The 16,908-nt window shown below is 58.5% G+C and overlaps 2 protein-coding genes across 19 annotated transcripts in view; one reads left to right on the top strand and one right to left on the bottom strand.

Moving 5' to 3' along the window:
* Window positions 1-36: 36 nt before the first annotated feature.
* On the bottom strand, window positions 37-11,955 carry VPS9D1 (VPS9 domain containing 1). 17 transcript variants are annotated; one of them, XM_053210284.1, is made up of 16 exons: window positions 11,830-11,955; window positions 9,828-9,903; window positions 8,155-8,247; window positions 7,894-8,056; window positions 6,448-6,559; window positions 6,311-6,373; window positions 5,917-5,969; window positions 5,726-5,813; window positions 5,429-5,514; window positions 4,553-5,070; window positions 3,384-3,513; window positions 2,949-3,157; window positions 2,568-2,811; window positions 1,573-1,695; window positions 1,088-1,192; window positions 37-853 (listed from the first exon to the last, which is right to left on the bottom strand). In XM_053210284.1, the coding sequence occupies exons 3-16, from the start codon at window positions 8,210-8,212 to the stop codon at window positions 760-762; spliced, it is 2,046 nt and encodes a 681-aa protein (XP_053066259.1). In that variant the 5' UTR covers window positions 8,213-8,247; window positions 9,828-9,903; window positions 11,830-11,955; the 3' UTR covers window positions 37-759. The 17 variants fall into 17 exon arrangements, 13 of the variants coding, with proteins under 13 accessions (XP_053066259.1, XP_053066260.1, XP_053066254.1 ...); XM_053210285.1 differs by having other exon boundaries at window positions 8,155-8,244; XM_053210279.1 differs by lacking the exon at window positions 11,830-11,955 and adding an exon at window positions 11,200-11,466.
* Window positions 11,440-16,908, top strand: part of ZNF276 (zinc finger protein 276) — a 20,240-nt gene continuing 14,771 nt past the window's right edge. Inside the window, exons 1-4 of one of the 2 annotated variants that reach the window (XM_027076464.2) lie at window positions 11,440-11,557; window positions 11,726-12,238; window positions 16,326-16,629; window positions 16,779-16,825. In XM_027076464.2, coding sequence (XP_026932265.1) covers window positions 11,548-11,557; window positions 11,726-12,238; window positions 16,326-16,629; window positions 16,779-16,825 — 874 coding nt within the window. In that variant the 5' untranslated portion in view covers window positions 11,440-11,547. Of the gene's footprint in view, window positions 12,239-16,325; window positions 16,630-16,778; window positions 16,826-16,908 lie in introns of both variants that reach the window. The other variant, XM_053210278.1, reaches the window with a different exon arrangement.

Raw genomic sequence — 16,908 nt, 5'->3', positions numbered from 1 at the left:
CCAGTGGGAGGTATCAGTGAGAGAGACAGATGCAGAGACAGACACCAGTGACCTCTTTATTTCTGGCCGTGTCAGTGGCTGCCCGGGGCATGTAACAGAGCGGACGCTGCGCTGCAGGCAGGCGTTGACCCTCGGCTTCACGCTGACCCAGAAAGGGACGTGCGGGGTGGGAATCAGCCAGAGGCCCCAGGATGTCCAATGCCTACTGCCGAGGGAGGGCACAGCTCAGAGGCCCCAGACGTGGGTGGGCACCCTGGGGAGGCCTGGGCTACAGAGGAGAGGGGAGTGCTCAATGCCCCGTAAGTAAACAGTATAGCTTCAGACCACCTGGGCTCCAGGCCTTGGAGGCAGGGGATGGGGACGGCTCTCTCCTTGACCCCAACAAGAAACTGGCACCGGAAGCTGGCTGTCACAGGAGATGGGAAGGGAGAGAAAGCAGACCTGCCCTCTGCCAGGCCTACGGCTCCCTCCCTACCCTTGAGTGGCTGGGTCTGTGAGGGTGCACAGGCCCCAGGAGAGTCCACAGCTCTGGTTTCCCTGCACAAAGTCAGGCTGAGGAAAGAGAAGGGCCTGGCTCCCAGGAGCTGATTCAGCTCAGATCTATCCTCTGAAAAGCACAGGGGCCTCCTCAAGGCCCTGGGGCAGACGTCCGGTCAGGGCACGAGTGAGAGCTGCAGAGCCCCGCCACAGCCGGCCTGCTGCCGCCCCCCCACCCAGAGCAGGTGACTCCTGGTGGTCCTCCGCAGGTCCTGTCCTGCTCTACTTGCCCAGGGCACCCCGGGGCAGCAGCTCCACGTAGCTCAGGGCGCTCTGTAGTGACGTCAGGCAGTAACCCTCCTCTCCGATCAGGTACCTGCGTAGAGACAGGCACGGGTAGCACCTGTTACCTGCAGGGGATGCAAAGAAGCCCCCAGCACCTTGGACGGGGTGTCTGCCCTCGTGGGGCAGGACCTGGACACTAAGGTCGCACAGGGGTCTGTCATGGAGGCTGGGCTGGAGGACACACGCTGCTCAAGGGACGGACCCCCAGCCTGGGAGCAGGTGCCCAGTGCCCCGTGCTGGCCCGACTCCAGCTGGGGGCTCCTACCCCTCATGGATGAACTCCTCCAGGGCTGCGCATTCTGACACCAGCTGGGGGAGACCGCTTCTCAGCACCACGAAGGACAAGATGGGCAGCAGGTCGTCGGCACCGCTGTTGGGTAGAGGCACGGCTGGCCGGTAGGCTCCGGGGGCCATGATGGCTGCTCAGTCCCCATAACCCTGCAGCCCCCAGCTCGGCCTCTGGACTGGTCCTGGGCTTGCCGGCTGCTCTCCCTGCACCCCTCCTGCCCGCCTGCGTGGGGGAGTTGGGAGTAGACTCAGGTCAGCGGCACCGGCAGCCACTACAAGCGGCAACGCTGTCCCCGAATGGGGACCCTGTGCTGCAGAGCCCATGGCTGGGTCAGCAGAGGCCCCCACAGCGGAGGTATCGGGTAGCCCCAACCTCACAGCCTCGCCCTGCAAGCCTGCCCACACCTGGGGAACGGCTAACGGAGGGGATGGCCCAGGTCCCAGGCAGCCTGCTTACTACACCTGGGATCGGAGCCAGGCGCGGCGATCCTCCGGAAGAGGCATCTAAGGGAGCTGAAAAGGTGCCAAGGGAGGCCCTGCAGGACACACAACACCCGGGCCCAAGGGGCCCACGGGCGGCAGTCTCTGGGAAGAGCGTGAGAGCAGCCTGTGGCTTGAGTGTGACCCCCAGCCAGGAAGGCCTCACACACCATGAGCTCTGGGTTGCAGCCCCGCCTCCACCGCCCTGGGCACCACACTCCTGCAGAAACGCGGACAAACTACAACATGGCCCTCACTGGCTCCTCAGACGCACAGAGGAGACAGGTGACATGGGGCTGTAGCCCGGACTCAGAAACGCGGAGTCCTACAACTGTTTTGCCGACAGCTACTTCTGCAGCAGCCGTGTGGTGAACTGGCGAAGGGGTCTCCCCCACCCCAACCCAGAAGCTGAGGTCTTGTACCCGGCCCTGGGGTTGGTGGGGCTGCTGGTCCCAGGTGGGTCCAGGTGAGACTGAGACAGGACCAGGCGTCAGAGCCCCAGGTAGAGAAAACGCCTGCCCTGCCTCCAGACGGTGGGGACATAGATGATGCAGGAGCCCCAGGTCTGGGGGCTCAGCACAGAGAGCAAGCTCTTCATGGAGGCTGGAGCTGCCTCCCCAAAGCGTGCAGCTGAGGGACCGAGTCCGTGTTCCTGTGACAAACAATGCTAAATTGCACTAGATTAGCCAGGCGGTCCCTGACCCCTAAGTAACCTGCCCAGAGCCCAGAGCCTTGGGCTGCAGCCCCAAGCCCTCGGTGGAAATGGACACTCTCCTGGATAAGCCCTGCGAAGCTCACTGTAGCCCCAAGGATGCTGGGGCCCAGGGGGGCCAGACACCAGGTGGGAAGCTGTGGTCCCGGTGCTCGGGGCAGGACGGGAGGGTTCTCTCTCCCCCCAGGCCTCTGCAGGCAGCCCCTCACTTGCTCACTGCCCTCCCCCCCACCCCCACCCTGGGCCGTGGGCTTTTGGGACTCACATGGCTGCGGCACCAAGCTGGGGTCTGGCCTCAGACGCAGCCTCCTGGGCCCGGCAGTAACCCTCGGCACAGGCACAGATAACCCGCAGGACCCGCACTGTGGCCCAAAAGTGAGGCTTCAGGAGAGGGCTGAGGGGAGCCAGTCCCAGAACAACCCCCTGGCACCGGCCCCTCCCGGCACAAGTGGAGCTGGCAGAACTGGGAAGCTCCCGCCCGAAGATACTGCTCTCACACCGCTTCTGTCCTGTGAGACACACCCCCATTTTGACAGGAATAAGGTCTGCACTTCAGAGGCACACAGAGACCCCAGGTCACCCTCTGGGAAGGGACTTTATCCGACCACGTTCCCCCTCCTGTCCTCCCAAACTGCAGCCCCCTCACCGATGCACTCCAGCTTCTTCTGGGGGCAGCTCTCCAGAACCAGCAACCCCAGCTCCTGGGCTGCAGCACAGTAGGGGAAGGCACCGGCTCCTGTGGCCTCCAGGCCCCGGGGCAGGAGCTTCGTGGGAACGCCTATGGCCGTCGGGGGCGCGTTCCTGTAGAGCTCCATGCTCCTGCTCAGGGCGGCCTCCCGGAGGCGGTGCACGCTCCTGGGGCAGAGAGAGGCCAGGCTCAGCGGCCCGGGGGGGCTCTGCCCCACGGACAGAAGCGGGGCTAGGGAAAGCTCGCCGTGCCCAGAGTCACAGGTTCTTGCAAAGCAGAAACATCTAAGGATGGCCTCAGAGTAGAGCACCAGCTGGAAGCATGGTCAAAAGTGTGCCTCAGGGATCAACGAGTGGGGAAGGCCCCTGTGGGGGCCTGAAACTGGGATCATACCTGTAGAGTGCCAGCAGCAAGGGCCACAGTGGGGAGAAGAAAGGCTCCTCGATGCAGGCCAGGCATCGGTCCTTGGAGGCGGCCGCATTCAGGCCTTCGAAAGCCAGGAGAGTCAGCGAAAGCAGCCTGTCTGCCGGGAGCAGAGCCGGCACAATGGCACTGTGGGGACAGCCAGGCCCTCCGGCCCCAGGCTGGCAGCCCCTGGAGATCCTCCCCAGCCAGCCCGGGGTGCCCAAGTGGGCCCCATACCTGTCATCCCCTCTCCCACCCTCCTCGAGCCAGCCGCAGTGTGGAGAGAGCCGCAGGGTTCTGGCTCAGTGGAGAGCGCTCTGTCTGAACCTCCCTCCACTCCCCTCACCCCCCCCCCCCACCTTCTGTGTCCATGGGGCCTGGGGTCAGAGCACTTAGGAGCTCACAGAATCATGCCCCGCTCCCCTGAGGAACTAAGACGACAGGCTGAGAAAAAGCAAAGGACAGCCTCTTTCTGAAGGGGTTTGCACCCCAAACTGTGGGAACCTGGAGGAATTTTAGAGGCATATTTAAAGACAAGACCTGAGGCCCCGGGAGATGGGAGGCCCATCCAGGGTCCCTGCTAGAGCTTTGGGCCCTGTCGGGCCTGCCTCACTGACCCCTGGAGAACCCTGAAAGCCTTCCTCCTTGGGAGTCCCCAGCCACCCTAGGCACCCAACCCTTAGAGAATCCACACACTATTCTCAAAAATGGAAAAGGCTGCAGAGACGAGCCCGTTGTCACCACCACCAGGCTGCACACACCCAATGGTCCTTGGTTCGGAATCACCAGAGCCCAGCCCTACGGGCCAGCCAGGACCACCTGGCAGCCAGAGCCTCTGAGAGCAGGCCCTTCCTCAAACAGGAGGCTGGAATGAAGCAGCTGGGTGAGAAGACAACCGGGGACTGGGGAGACCTCGGCCAGGGACCGCAGCCGGCCCAGCTGCTCTCACAGCAGGGTGCATTCCTGTCTGCTCCGCGAGGATTTGCCCCAGAGAAGGGCAGACGCGGAGGGCTCTGCAGATCTGGATGGCCTCCGCCATCCAGAGGAAGGCCTGTCCCTCCCGGGGCCTATCCTGGGCCTGTGGAAAGCTTTGTGCTGCGTGTGTCGGAGCAGCCTCCTCCCCCGCACGCCCGTCCTGCGGGCACGCCGGCCCTCACCGATGGCGTTGTGTATGTCCTTGACGGTACTCTTCAGCTGCTCCGACAACGGCTCCGTCTTCACCCCCGAGGCCTGGGGCTCGGGCGGCCTCCCACGCCCCCGGCCCCACCCCTCAGAAGTGGCCAAGAAGTGTTCGAGGTCTTCGAAGGAGCTGTGTCTGCTCTGCACGCCCGGCGGGGTGTGTGCCAGGGGGGAGGCAGGCCCGGCGGGGCCGCCGTCCGCCCCTCCCTCGGGGGGGCCGGCGTGCGGCGGGGTCGTGGGGGGGCTGCCGTGGGTGCCGTCCGGGGGCCGAGGGGCGGGGCCCGGCTCCGCGGGGGAGAGCACGCAGTAGAGGCTCTGCGAGGGCCGGAGCCGCCGGCTCCCGGGAGCCCGCAGCCCGTCGGCGTCTGGGGACAAGGAGCAGCAGCCGGGGGCGGAAGCGGCGCCCGCGGCGCCCCTGCTCACGACGGGGTACAGCGCCCGGTACACCGCACACTGGAGCTTCTTCAGGAGCTGCGAGATGGGGTGGTCGGGAACGCTGCGCAGAGGAAGAGGCGCGGGGCTGTGGCGCGGGGCCCGGCCCTCGCCGGAAGTCCACCCGCCTACAGCACGGCCCCGCTGGACGGGTTTTGGCGGAGCAACCCTTGAATGGTTTCTTCGCGAGCGAATGTGGCAGATAAAGTCTGACCCGACCCCCCTGGCCGCTAAAAGACCAGCAGGGCGGCTGGATGGGGGGCGTCTGCAAGCCCAGCCCCGCCGAGGGGGCCTGAGCGTGGCGCGTCTGCGTCCGGCCACCCCCGCCCGCCTCCTTCACCCCTTCCCTTTCTGATCTTTTTGGCCGCTGTCAGGGCCAACCAGGGGGCCGGGGGTGGGGGGGGGGGGGAAGGCCCTGGTACCTGAGCAGGTGGGAGACCAGGCTGGTCACCAGCGACAGGTCCCCCGGGCTCTTCTTGAGCTGGGCTCTCCAGTGCTTCGGCCAGTCCTGCAGGGCAGGAGTCTCTGGAGGGCATGGCGGGGTCCCCACAACCTTCCCTGCCAAGGCCGCACCCCAGGCCAGCGCCACACTGTCCGTGTCCTCCCTGGGGCGTAGGGAAGGCCCACGCCAACAGGCCTCAGGACCCCCCTCCCACCCCCCCCCCCTCGGAATAGCAACCTGTGACAACCCCACCCCCGTGCCCAGCGCGGGGACTCACGTGGTCTTGCTCGTACTCGAGGATGGCGGCATAGAGGGCCCGCTGCTCCCGCTCCTCCGGGGTCAGGGCCACCTGACTGCAGAACCTCCTGGGGAGGAAGACAGGGGCTGGGGGCCTCCGAGCTGGGTGGCAGGGGAGGGAGCCCCCAGCAGCCCACTCAGCTGCCCCGAGACCTGTGGGAGGAGACGCACCTGTCAGCTGCCTCCTGGAGCCGCAGCCGGCGCTCCTCCCTCTTCCTCCGCAGCTGTGCCAGCAGGGTCAAGGCTGTGTCGGTCCTGAGGACCCCCATCGGGAGGTGAGGCCAGGTGGGGCGGGGCGGGGCAGCGGGGCCCGAGGGCGGGTGCTCACTCAGGGAAGGGAGCAAGCCCTAGCTGACCTGAAGGATGGGGAGGAGCCCGTGGGTGCTAAGAGGAACAGAACGCCCAACCGCCCAACCGTGTGAAGGCCAGGAAGGCAGGAGCCGCCCCTCCAGGGCAGTCTCTCTGAGGCTGGAAGAGTTCTGTCCCACACTCCGACCCTGGCACCTTCACTTCCCCCCTCCCCGCCTCCTTCAGCCAGGACACCAGGGAAGGACAGAAAGGATACGGTCTCCTCCCGGGCTTTGGCTATCACAAGGTTCTCCATCACCTGCCGCTGCAGGGACAGGGTCTAGGAAGGGAAGGAGAAAATAAAGCCTGTTCCTCTTCCACCGGCCACCCAGACCCTCCCTGGGACCCGCTCACCAGGGAGGTCTTCTGCAGGGCCTGGCTGGGGTCCAGACGGGCCATCCGGGCCTCGTAGGCGGCCTTCAGCTTCTGGTTCTGCAGAGAGGCTTCCTGCAGGGGCGTCAGCTCCCTGCAGAGAGAGATGAGCTGCTGTGCTGTCCAGGCCCCAGGAAGCCCTGGAGTGCACCCCTGACTGTGCTCTGAGACCAGAAGGAGGCGGTGATGGGGGCAGGCAGGAAATGGGAAGGAGGGAGGAGGTGCAGGGTGGGCTGGAGACCTCTGTCCTGCTGAAACCTGGGCCTGCAGTCGCCAGGCCGCCTGTGTTTTCAAGAAAAGCGGCACACTGCGCTTTCCGCATCCACACGTTGGGCAACAACACGGAACTTTTTAGGGGCATCATGTGAGCCAAACAGCTAGATAACTTTGCCACCCGTGGGAGAGAGAACCAAAGCCTGCTTATTAGAAATAGCTGCCGAGGGCCAACCTCCATGCCCCCACCCAAACTGCTGGTGTCACATGTCTTCACGCTTCTGTGGTAGGAGAGGGTAAGCTGTGAGGATGCCAACTGGCAAAGGAAAATGTGTCCCGGGGTGGGAGTCCCGTGGGGAGTCCTGCCCCGCGATGGCACATGCAGAAATGAGGTAACTGTGGCCCCCAAGGCCTGGCAGCAGCAGCGCCAGGAGGAGCCAGCCTTGTTCATCCTCCTGGGGGTTCTTCTGTCTGTGTCTAAGTGAGTTTTATCAGTTCCAGAAGCTTATATACTGTTATCTCTTCAAATAATGCCTCTCTTCCTCTTTCTTTCTTCTCTTTTTCTGGAACTCCAATAATCTCGTGTCAGATCTCCTAGCTCTGTCTCAGATTTCGTCTTCTTTCCTCCCCCTATGAGAGTCATTCTGGATATCTTTTGATCTTTCAACCAATTCGCTCATTCTTTCTTCAACTACATCTACTCTGTTGGTACAATATTGACCACGTGTGTCGTCTGTGTGTATGTGTATGTTTTCACCGGAGAATATAATTTGTTACTATTTCCGATTCGTTTTTAAAAACAATTTTGGTATTACATTTTGTTTCCTTTCAACGTGGTTTTTTATTTGCTGGGTTATACTCTCTGGCCTTTTGCTGCCTGCAGCTATTTTCAAATTTGCTTTTCACTTTTGTAACTGAGGACAACATGACTGTGTTGTGATGTGTGTCTGGTAACTTCCCCTGAACACTTGGCAAGTCTGTGTCTGCTATTACTCTGTAAATTTCTGGTTTCTTTTTGTGCTTGGTTATCTCTCGCTGTGCATCATTTGTGCATGCTGAAGATGCTTTTGTCCAAAGGGGATCTGCATCTGTTTTTGCCAAGCGCAAGGGTATTTCCATTCTGGGACCCACTTTAACTGAATTCATTGTGGTTAGCTCACTTGGCCTGGACTTCAAACCCAGGCTCGGCCCGCCTTCCGTTTTGCCCCAGCTTACTTCTTAGAACTTTGTGACTCTACCACTTGAAGCTTCTGGAAGATCTCGGGCGGCAGAAAGGGAGAGAGTTTCCCCCCTTCATCTGAGTACACCCGGCGATGTCGGCTGGTCGGTGAGGGGACAGGAGCAGCCGTGGGCATGGCTGGCTTCAGGTATGTTTTCCCTGCAACACAAACATGAGCAAGGGTCAGCATGGAATCCGACGTTCCAGAGACGCAGACTTTGGGGGAGATGCCCCAGGAAAACTTGCCAGAGACCCACCGAGCTTGGCAGCTGTTGACTGGGCCCTCTCCAGACACTGCTCGGCCAGCTTCAGCATCTTTGAGGTGTCCGGGGCCACAGTTTCCCCACCTTCTGGGGATAAAGAGAAAAGAGAGCCGGTCACCGTCACCTTTATTATTAAACCGATTCTTGCCGAGACAAAAACAAGGACAAATTCACCCCCTCCTCATCTCTCCCTCCCGGGTCGCCACCCTCTCCTCATCTCTGACCTCTAGGCGATCCCATCTCCTCATTTCTGATCACCTGCTCTGGGTTTACCTCCTGACGCTATGTGGGCGCTGAGCTTGGCCAGCCCAGCAGCTGACTGTCCTGTCATCTCAGCTGGACCATCAGAGCCCTCTCTCTACCTAACCCGGCCTTTGCTCACCAGGGCCTTTACTTGTACTTACAGCCCCTCCTCAGGGTGGGCCTTGCAGTGGATGAGGACCATTTCAGGGACAACTTTATTGCCTATCTCCTGCCCTCTGGCTGTGCTTGACCTTACCCCTGGCACATCCCTGGGGCTTCTGTCCTGCATTCCCTCTTCTGGGGACCACTCATGTTGGCAGGTGCATGCTGTAGGAGCTGCCACTCAAAACTCTTCCCTGGACCCCACCAGCCTTAGTTTCTGAGCCACTTACTGCCCCCTTTAGAGCCAGCCCCTCAGCACACTCCATTTTAGCCACCTGACTCCCACTGAGACCACCCTCTCTCATACCCTCCCGTCAAGCCCTTCTCTGAGGCCTCCCCAACCTCTCCAGGTGTCTCTCTTCCAGAACATCCCCCTGGGCGTACTACTGTGTCTCCCCCCCCCCCCAACCCAGTCCCCAACCTTGGGAGTGCCCAGAGCTCTGCTAAGCTCACTGGCTCTCTGGGGCAGCTCTGATTCTGGTGACTCCGACCTCTCCCTAACCACTGTGCTCCTGTATCGTCAGGGTGCTCAGTGCCTCAAACAGAAGGTGCTCACGATGGAGCTCTCTATTCTGCCCATACAAGTCTGCTCCCGCCCATCCCCACAGCACCTCCTGTACCTCACTGTTGCCCTCCAGCGGCTCACTGTTCCCTCCAGGGGCTCACTGTCTCCACCCCCTGCCCCACCAACCAGCGGCTCACCCAGCAAATCTGTGAGGTCCACCTTGAAAGCACGACCCCAGGCCCTTCACTCCTTCCATCCCCAAGTGGTCCCACCACTGCTGTCCTCACTGTGGGAGCCTCCTGGAGGCTCTGCCTCCATGCCGGCCTCTCCCACAAAGCCTCTACGAGCTTCCTTACACCGGAACAACACAGCTCCACGCAAGGCCATGCCTGCCCCCACTGAACCTCCTCTTCCCTGTACTCAGCCCCCACTCTCATCTCAGAGTCTTTACACATCCCTCTGCTGGGGGTGTTGCCCCAGGGCCCTGACCTTTACGCAGCTCACTCCTTCCTGGGCTGGGGCTCAGTGTCCAATCTCCGGTTTTGCCCCATCCCATTTACATCCTCTTACAACACCCATCCCCGCCTACTCCCACAACACACTATGACAGCTCGTGCTTGCTGAGGGCTCACCAGTTCACTTTCTGCTAACGACCAATGGGTAGGACACAGGACAACCCCAGGCTTAAGACCCACCAAGAGCTAAGCAGTCCATAATTTGTTCAGCGTGGGAGAAGCAGTGAGGCTGAGATCTGTACCTTTGGTTGTCTCCACTTCTTCCAACAGCACCTGGGAGATATAGTGGATGCTCCTCAGGTATTCCGTATATGCCTCCTGTGCCCAGGGAAGAGAAATGGCAGGGGTCAGGCCAGTAGTGGCCAACAATTCCATCATGCCTGTTTATGCCCTTGTGGGAAACATAGAAACAGTGGTGTTTGCTGATCTCCTGAGATTCACCTGAGGCACCTAACCCGAGGTAGTTAGCTGGTAATTCCTCCGGGTCTAATCAGTAATGTTCTGCACTGTATCTGTACCGATGGTATCCCTCTTCTCTAGACTTGAAGGGAAAACATGCCCAACTGGGCACCCATCCCTCCTCTCACTGCCTTTCTCTCCAGCACAGGAAGAAAAGAGATTCTCTTTCAGCGGGCCAGGCGAAGTAGTTGACAGCAGTTGCTGTCATTTGTCACTCTGTGCAATGAGTTTCCTTCCTGTGCAACTCAGGGCCTATTTATTCAGTGGCTTAAAAGAATAAAAAATCCTCAGAGGTAAATGAGGGAGTGCTGTTGCTGATCTTGAAATCACTTTCTGGCTTAGGTTCTGGGAAATCCCCTTCCTGAATCCCTGAATAAGTACTCCGCGGGCACACAGCAATCTGCAACACTAGAATACTGCCAGTTTCAAGGGTGTGACCAGGTTCAGGGCACGGGCATTTGGAAGCACCACATGATGTTTTGTTGCATCCCAGTTCTCAAATTAACTATCTTTAAATCTACACCTCAGGATAAAATGGATTCCAGATAGGATTCTTGACTTGTGGGGGCACCTGCTGTCCTAGAAAACTGACTTGGGGAAAGCAGCAGATTGAGGGACCCGGATGCCTTTCCTGGACATAGGCAGCTTCCTCCCCTCCTTGGACAGTCCAGTGTGGCTCAGCCTGCTTTTCCACTTGGCTGCCACCTTTCGGAATAACACACCCACCCATTCTCAGTAACAAGCCATACTACCCTGCGCAGACGCATCACGAATGAGCCCTTTCAGGGTTCCGTCCCTTTGGGGAATCTGATTAAATCTACAGTGTCTTCTCAGAAAAATACACATTACACATGGGATTTCTTGCCAGATATATTTTGGAGGGCTGCTTCAACCCTCTTGAATCCCCTTTACAGATAAAACCTTGGCTCTAATTCCTACTCTGCGACGACGGGAAAACACGGCGGGAGAGGACTGGGAGCTGTCCAAGGTCACAGGCAGACACCCGAGCCCAGCGCCCCGGGAAACGCCGGAGGGGTCCTGGACGGCACCCACCCCCGGGCCCCGCCCTCGCTCACGCCCACCGGGCAGGCTGCAGGTAGGGGGTGCCTGGAACCGCCGCGGCGACCGCCCCCGCCTCGTTTTGGGTCGCCTCACCCGGGGCCGGTTGCCGGTATCCAGCTCGATGGCCCCGTTGGCCAGCTTCATGGCACACTGCAGCGGCTTCACCGCGCCGTCCCCGGCCGCAGCGGCCATGGCGCCGGGCAGGGGAGGCTGTGGCTGTGGCTGCGGCGGCGGCAGCGGCGGCGGCGGCTGAGGGCGGGACAGACGGCCCAGAGGCCGGAACGCAGCCTGCGCGGGAGCCGGCACCGCCCGAGCCCTGGACCGCAGGAAGGGGCGGGGCCGGCGCGGCAGCACTTCCGGCGGCCCCAGCCCCAGCACGGCTACCCCAGAGCTCCCGTTGCTGAAGGGGCGGCGGCGGTCTTAAGTAGCCTCGCGAAGTAGATGCGAGCGCGTAAGTGCAACAGTCGGCACCCACATCCCACGTTTGTGACATGCCAAACGTCTGGGCCTTGCCGCATCGCCCCTCGCTGCCTTCACTGCGCCCCTGCCCCCCTCTCCCCCTCTCCTCGCCCTTCCCTTCGCGCCCCGCCCACCCCTTCTTGCTCCGCCCCGTTTCCAGGGAGCCGAACGGGGCCCAACGGCGCCGAACGGCGGAGTCGAGCGGAAACGAGCGAGCGCAGTCCAGCTGAGCTGACGCGAGGCTCTGGGCCGAGCGGGACGTACCCCGGCCTAGCGGCCCAACCAACAGAGCGGGGCCGAGCTGAGCCGAGTGGAGCCGAGCTGGGTCGAATAGGGTCGAGTGGAGCCGAGCGGGGCCGAGCCGAGCCGAGCCGAGCCGAGCAGTGCCCAGCGGGACTTAGCGGGGCGGAGCGCCGGGCCCGGGCTGTAGCCGCGGCCGCCGCCATGAAGCGGGACCGGCTCGGTCGCTTCCTGTCTCCTGGGACGGCGGGGCAGCGCGGGGGCTCCGGCGGCGGCGGCGGCGGCGGCGCCTGTGGCAGCGGCCGGACCCGTGGCCGCCCGGCCCGCAGCGGGCCGAGCGTGGACGAGGCTGCGGCCCTGGTGGCGGCTCGGCTGGGCTGGGGCCTGGCGCGGGCCCGCGGGGACACGGGCGAGGACGGCGCCGACGAGGCAGGTGGGTCCGGCCGGGCGCCACGGGGGCGGGTCACGGGTGGGCGGGCGGAGCCGGGGGTCCCCGGGACCGCGGCGTCTCCCCGGGGACCACGTCCCCCCGGGCGTCTTCTCCCCCTCGGCGTCCCTGGGCCCCTCTGCCGACGAGGCCTCCCCCAGGGAAGGGGTGAGAGCGGCCTCTGCCCGGCGTCCGGGGTGACGTTTCGCAAGGCCGCTGACCCTTCCGTGCCCAGTCTCGGCTTATTAAGTAATTATTGCTTAAGTTTTGCAGTCCGAGCGGCCAGAGTCAATCCTGGTTTTGCCGTGTGCTCTGTAGCCTTGAGGTAGATGCTTAACGTCTCTGAGCCTGTTTCGTCTTCCTTAAAACAGAACTGAGTGGATAAAGTGCGAGAGGCCCTCGCCTGGCAGGTGGTGTCTGCGAGAACGTGCACATTGCTTTCGTGTGAGGGATTGTGTCCTCTCTCGTTGAATCCCCCTGGGGGTGGGGGTGGGGGTGGCTTCGTCTACACTCGCAGACAGGCTCAGGGGGTAGATCCTGGAGGAGGCTTCTTCAGGGCTGGTCTCAGGAGCAGGGTTTGAGGAGGAAGAAAGTTTCTAGCTTCTTTTTTGAAGCTCTGTAGCTGGGAAGGCATTTAGTAAAAAAAGTTTGTGTATTTATTTTTAAGTTTATTTGTTTATTTTGTGAGAGCAAGAGCGCACAAGCAGGGGAGGAGCAGAGAGGACGAGAGACAGAATCCCACGCAGACTTCACATCATCAGCACAGAGCCTGTTTCGGGGCTCGAACTCAGGAACCCTGAGATTATGACCTGAGCAGAGCTCAAGAGTCCGACGTTTAACCGACGGAGCCGCCCAGGTGCCCTGTGTCTTTTCTTGGTTTTAATTAATTTATTTTTTGAGAGAGAGAGAGAGAGAGACAGAGCACCGGTTGGGGAAGGGCAGAGAGGAGGAGACACAATTCGAAGCAGGTTCCAGGCTCCGAACTGTCAGCACAGAGCCCCATGTGGGGCTCGAACCCACAGACTGCGAGATCATGACCTGAGCGCCCCAGGCGCCCAACAGCGCAGTATTATTAACTGTAGTCACCCTGCTGTACGATATGCATCGCCAAGATTGACTTACTTTAGAATTGGAAATTTGTACCTTTTTTTTTTTTTAATGTTTATCTTAGGGAGAGAGAGAGACAGATTGAGCGAGCAGGGTAGGGGCAGAGAGAGGGGGAGACCCAGAATCCGAAGCAGGCTCCAGGCTCCGAGCTGTCAGCACAGAGCCCGATGCGGGGCTCGAACCCACGAACCGCGAGATCGTGACCCGAGCCGAAGTCGGATGCTTACCTGACTGAGCCGCTCGGGCGCCCTGGAAATTTGTACCTTTTGACCATTTTCCTCCATCGTCTGCATCCTGTCCCGCACCCTCCCCACCACCCACCTCAGGCTATCACCAGTCTGCTCTCTGTGAGTTTGGGTTTTTTTGTTTTTTTTTAGGATTACACCTGTAAGTGAAATTGTATGGTATTTATCTTTTCCTGTGTGACGTCTTTCACTTAACCTTCAGGGTTACCTTCAGGGTCCTTCCGTGTTGTCCCAAATGGCAGGATTTTCTTCTTTCTTATGGCTGAGTAACATTCCATTGTGTGAGTGTGTGTGTATACACACCCCCCCCCGCTTGTTTAAATCTGTTTCTCAGTCAGTGGACACTTAGATTGTTCCCGCACCTTGGCTGTTGTAAATAATGCTGCTGTGAAAACGGGAGCGCACCTACCTTTTTGAGCTCGTGTTTTCATTTCCTTTGGATAAATACCCAGAGGTGGAATTGTTGGTTCAAATGGTGGTTTTATTAATTTTTTTGAGGAGCTTCCATACCGTTTTCCACAGAGGCTGCACCAGTTTATGTTCCCACCGGCAGTGCCCGAAGGTTGCCTTTTCTCCACATCGCCACGACACTCGTCGTTTCTTGTCTTTTTGGTAACAGCCATCCTGAGAGGCGTGAAGTGACAGCTCATTGTGGTTTTGGTTTGCATCTGCCTGACGAGCGGTGGTGCTGAGCGCTCGGCCGCACACCTGGGCTCGTTCGCCTGCTGGTTGGCCGGCTGTATGTGTGTCTTCTCTGGAAGAATGACTGTACGTCTGCTGCCTGGTTTTTAATTGGATCGTGTTTTTGCTTTGGAGCTGTGTCAGTCTTTTTTGTTTTAGATATTAGTTCCTTGGATACGATAGGCAGATATTTTTTCAGGTTTTGGTATTTCTCAGGTTTCCCTATTTTCAGTAGGTTGTTTTTTCATCTTGTTGATGGTTTTCTTTGCAGTGCAGAAGCTTTCTAGTTTGACGTAGTCCCACTTGTTTATTTTTTTTTGCTTTCATTGACTTTGTTTTCCGTGTCAAATCCAAAAAATGATCCCCAAGACCGATGAGGAGTTTACTGCCTGTGTTTTGTTCTGGGAGCTTTACGGTTTTCGGTCTCACATTTAGGTCTTTAATCCATTTTGAGTTTATTTTTGTTTGTGGTTTAAGTAATGGGGATCAAATTTCATTCTTTTGCATGTGCGTGTCTAGTTTTCCCAACACCCATTTTTTAGAGAGAATGTCATTTCCCCATTATATATTCTTGATTCCTTTGTTGTAAATTAATTGACCACACATACGTATGAGTTTATTTCTGGGCTGTCTTTTCTGTTCCGTCAACCTGTGTGTCTTTTTTTTATGCTCGTTCTCTACTGTTTTGATTACTGTGGTTTTGTGATATAGTTTGAAATCAAGAAGTATGATGCTTCCAGCTTTGTTCTTTTTTCTCAAGATTACTTTGGCGATTTGGCATCTTCTGTGGTTTCATATAAATTTTAAGATTGTTGTGTTTCTGGGAAACCGTCCCTGGAATTTTGATCAAGATCGCGTTGAATGTGTAGGTGGCTTTGGGTGGCGTGAACATTTTAGCAGTATTCTCCTAATCCACGAGCATGGAATACTCATTTATTCACGTCTTCACTGTTTTTCATCAGTGTCTTACACTTTTCAGCATAAGGTTTTTCACCTCCTTGGTTAAATTCATTCCTAGGTATTTTATTCCTTTTGATGCAGTTGTAAATGAGATTTTTCTTGATTTGTTTTTCTGATAGTTCATTATCGATTTTGTATCCTGCAACTTCATCGAGTTTGTGTATTCTTAGAATCTCTTGGTGACGTCTTTAGGGTTTTCCGTATATAATACCGTATTATCTACAAACAGAGACAGTTTTTTTTTTTTCCTTTTTTACTTATTTGGATATTTCTTATTTTTCTTGGTTCATTGCTCTGGCTAGGACTTCTGACACTGTGTTGAATAAAAATGGTGAGAGTGAGCACCCTTATCTTGTTCCTCATCTGAGAGGAGAGCTCTCACCTGTGAGGATGATGTTACCCGTGGGCTTGTTATCTGTGGCCTTTATTACGTTGAGGTACATTCTCTCTATACCCAGTTTGTTCAGAATTTTAATCATGAATGGGCATTGCATTTTGTCAGACACTTTTTCTGCATCTGTTGAGATGCTCATGATTTTAATCCTTCATTTTGTTACTGTGTCACGTTGGTTGATACGTGGATGTCGGACCATCCTTGCGCCCCTGGAATAAGTCCCACTGGATCATGTCATGTGAACCTTTTAAAGTATTGTTGCGTTTGGTTGGCTAATGTTTTGCTGAGGATTTTTGCAGCCGTATTCATCAGGGATCTTGGCTTGTAATTTTCTCGTGGTGTCTTTGTCTGGTTTTGTTATTAGAGTAATTGTGGCCTTGTTCTAGACGCACTTAGAATTATCTGGAAGGTGTTCCGGACCAGAAGACCCTCCACTGACCGTATCTCCCAAAAGGCTGTGTGTTCAGCTGGGAGCCCAGAGCCCAGAGCCCAAAGCCCTGCCTTTGGCTCAGACGTGGGCTTGTGTTTCTGGGATGCGGCTGGGGAAGTGCCGTGGAGGGTTCTTCCCCCTCAAGGACTGGGAGGATGGCAGATCCTGGGCCTCACCTCCCCAGGCCACGTTGCTGTCTTCCGAGGAGCACGTGTCTTCCAGTGCTCTGTGCAGCCAGCAGCCCTGCCTGATTCAGTGTCTTCTGTGCTTGCCCAGGAACAGGCCGGGCTCTTGCCATGGGGCACTGTCGCCTCTGCCACGGGAAGTTCTCCTCACGGAGTCTCCGCAGCATTTCTGGCAGGGCACCTGGGGAGAGCGCAGACAGACCACCCCCAGGGGAGCGTGTTTTCATCAGGGACTTCCAGCACCTGCTGGGGGTGGCTGTCCACCAGGACCCAGCTCTGTCTCAGTTTGTCTGCAAGAACTGCCACGCCCAGTTCTATCAGTGCCACGGCCTCCTCAAGTCCTTCCTGCAGAGAGTCAACGTCTCCCCGGCGGGCCACCGGAAGACTTGCACAAAGTAGGCATCCCCTCCTCCTTTCATTTGGTGGGCATTCAGGGGCCAGGCACCCTGTGTGCTGGGGCTGGTCTAGGCACAGTGAGCGCCGGGGAACCTCTGCAGCGGGGAGCCAGTCCTGCCCCGCTCACGGCCATGCTGATGCTTTACAGGGTCGGTGCCCAGCCCCCGCCAGGGGCAGAGGAGGGAGCGTGTCTGGGTGAGTGTGCCCTCGGCGTGTGGTCTGTGGGTTAGGCTCGAGGTGGGCTGGGTGCTGACCGGCCATGGGTGTGGCGTCTCTGT

This window comes from Acinonyx jubatus, chromosome E2, assembly GCF_027475565.1.
Source record: "Acinonyx jubatus isolate Ajub_Pintada_27869175 chromosome E2, VMU_Ajub_asm_v1.0, whole genome shotgun sequence".
Lineage (NCBI taxonomy): Eukaryota > Metazoa > Chordata > Mammalia > Carnivora > Felidae > Acinonyx > Acinonyx jubatus.
The sequence above is the reverse complement of the archived record's forward strand: the minus strand, read 5'-3'. Positions and strand labels throughout refer to the sequence as shown.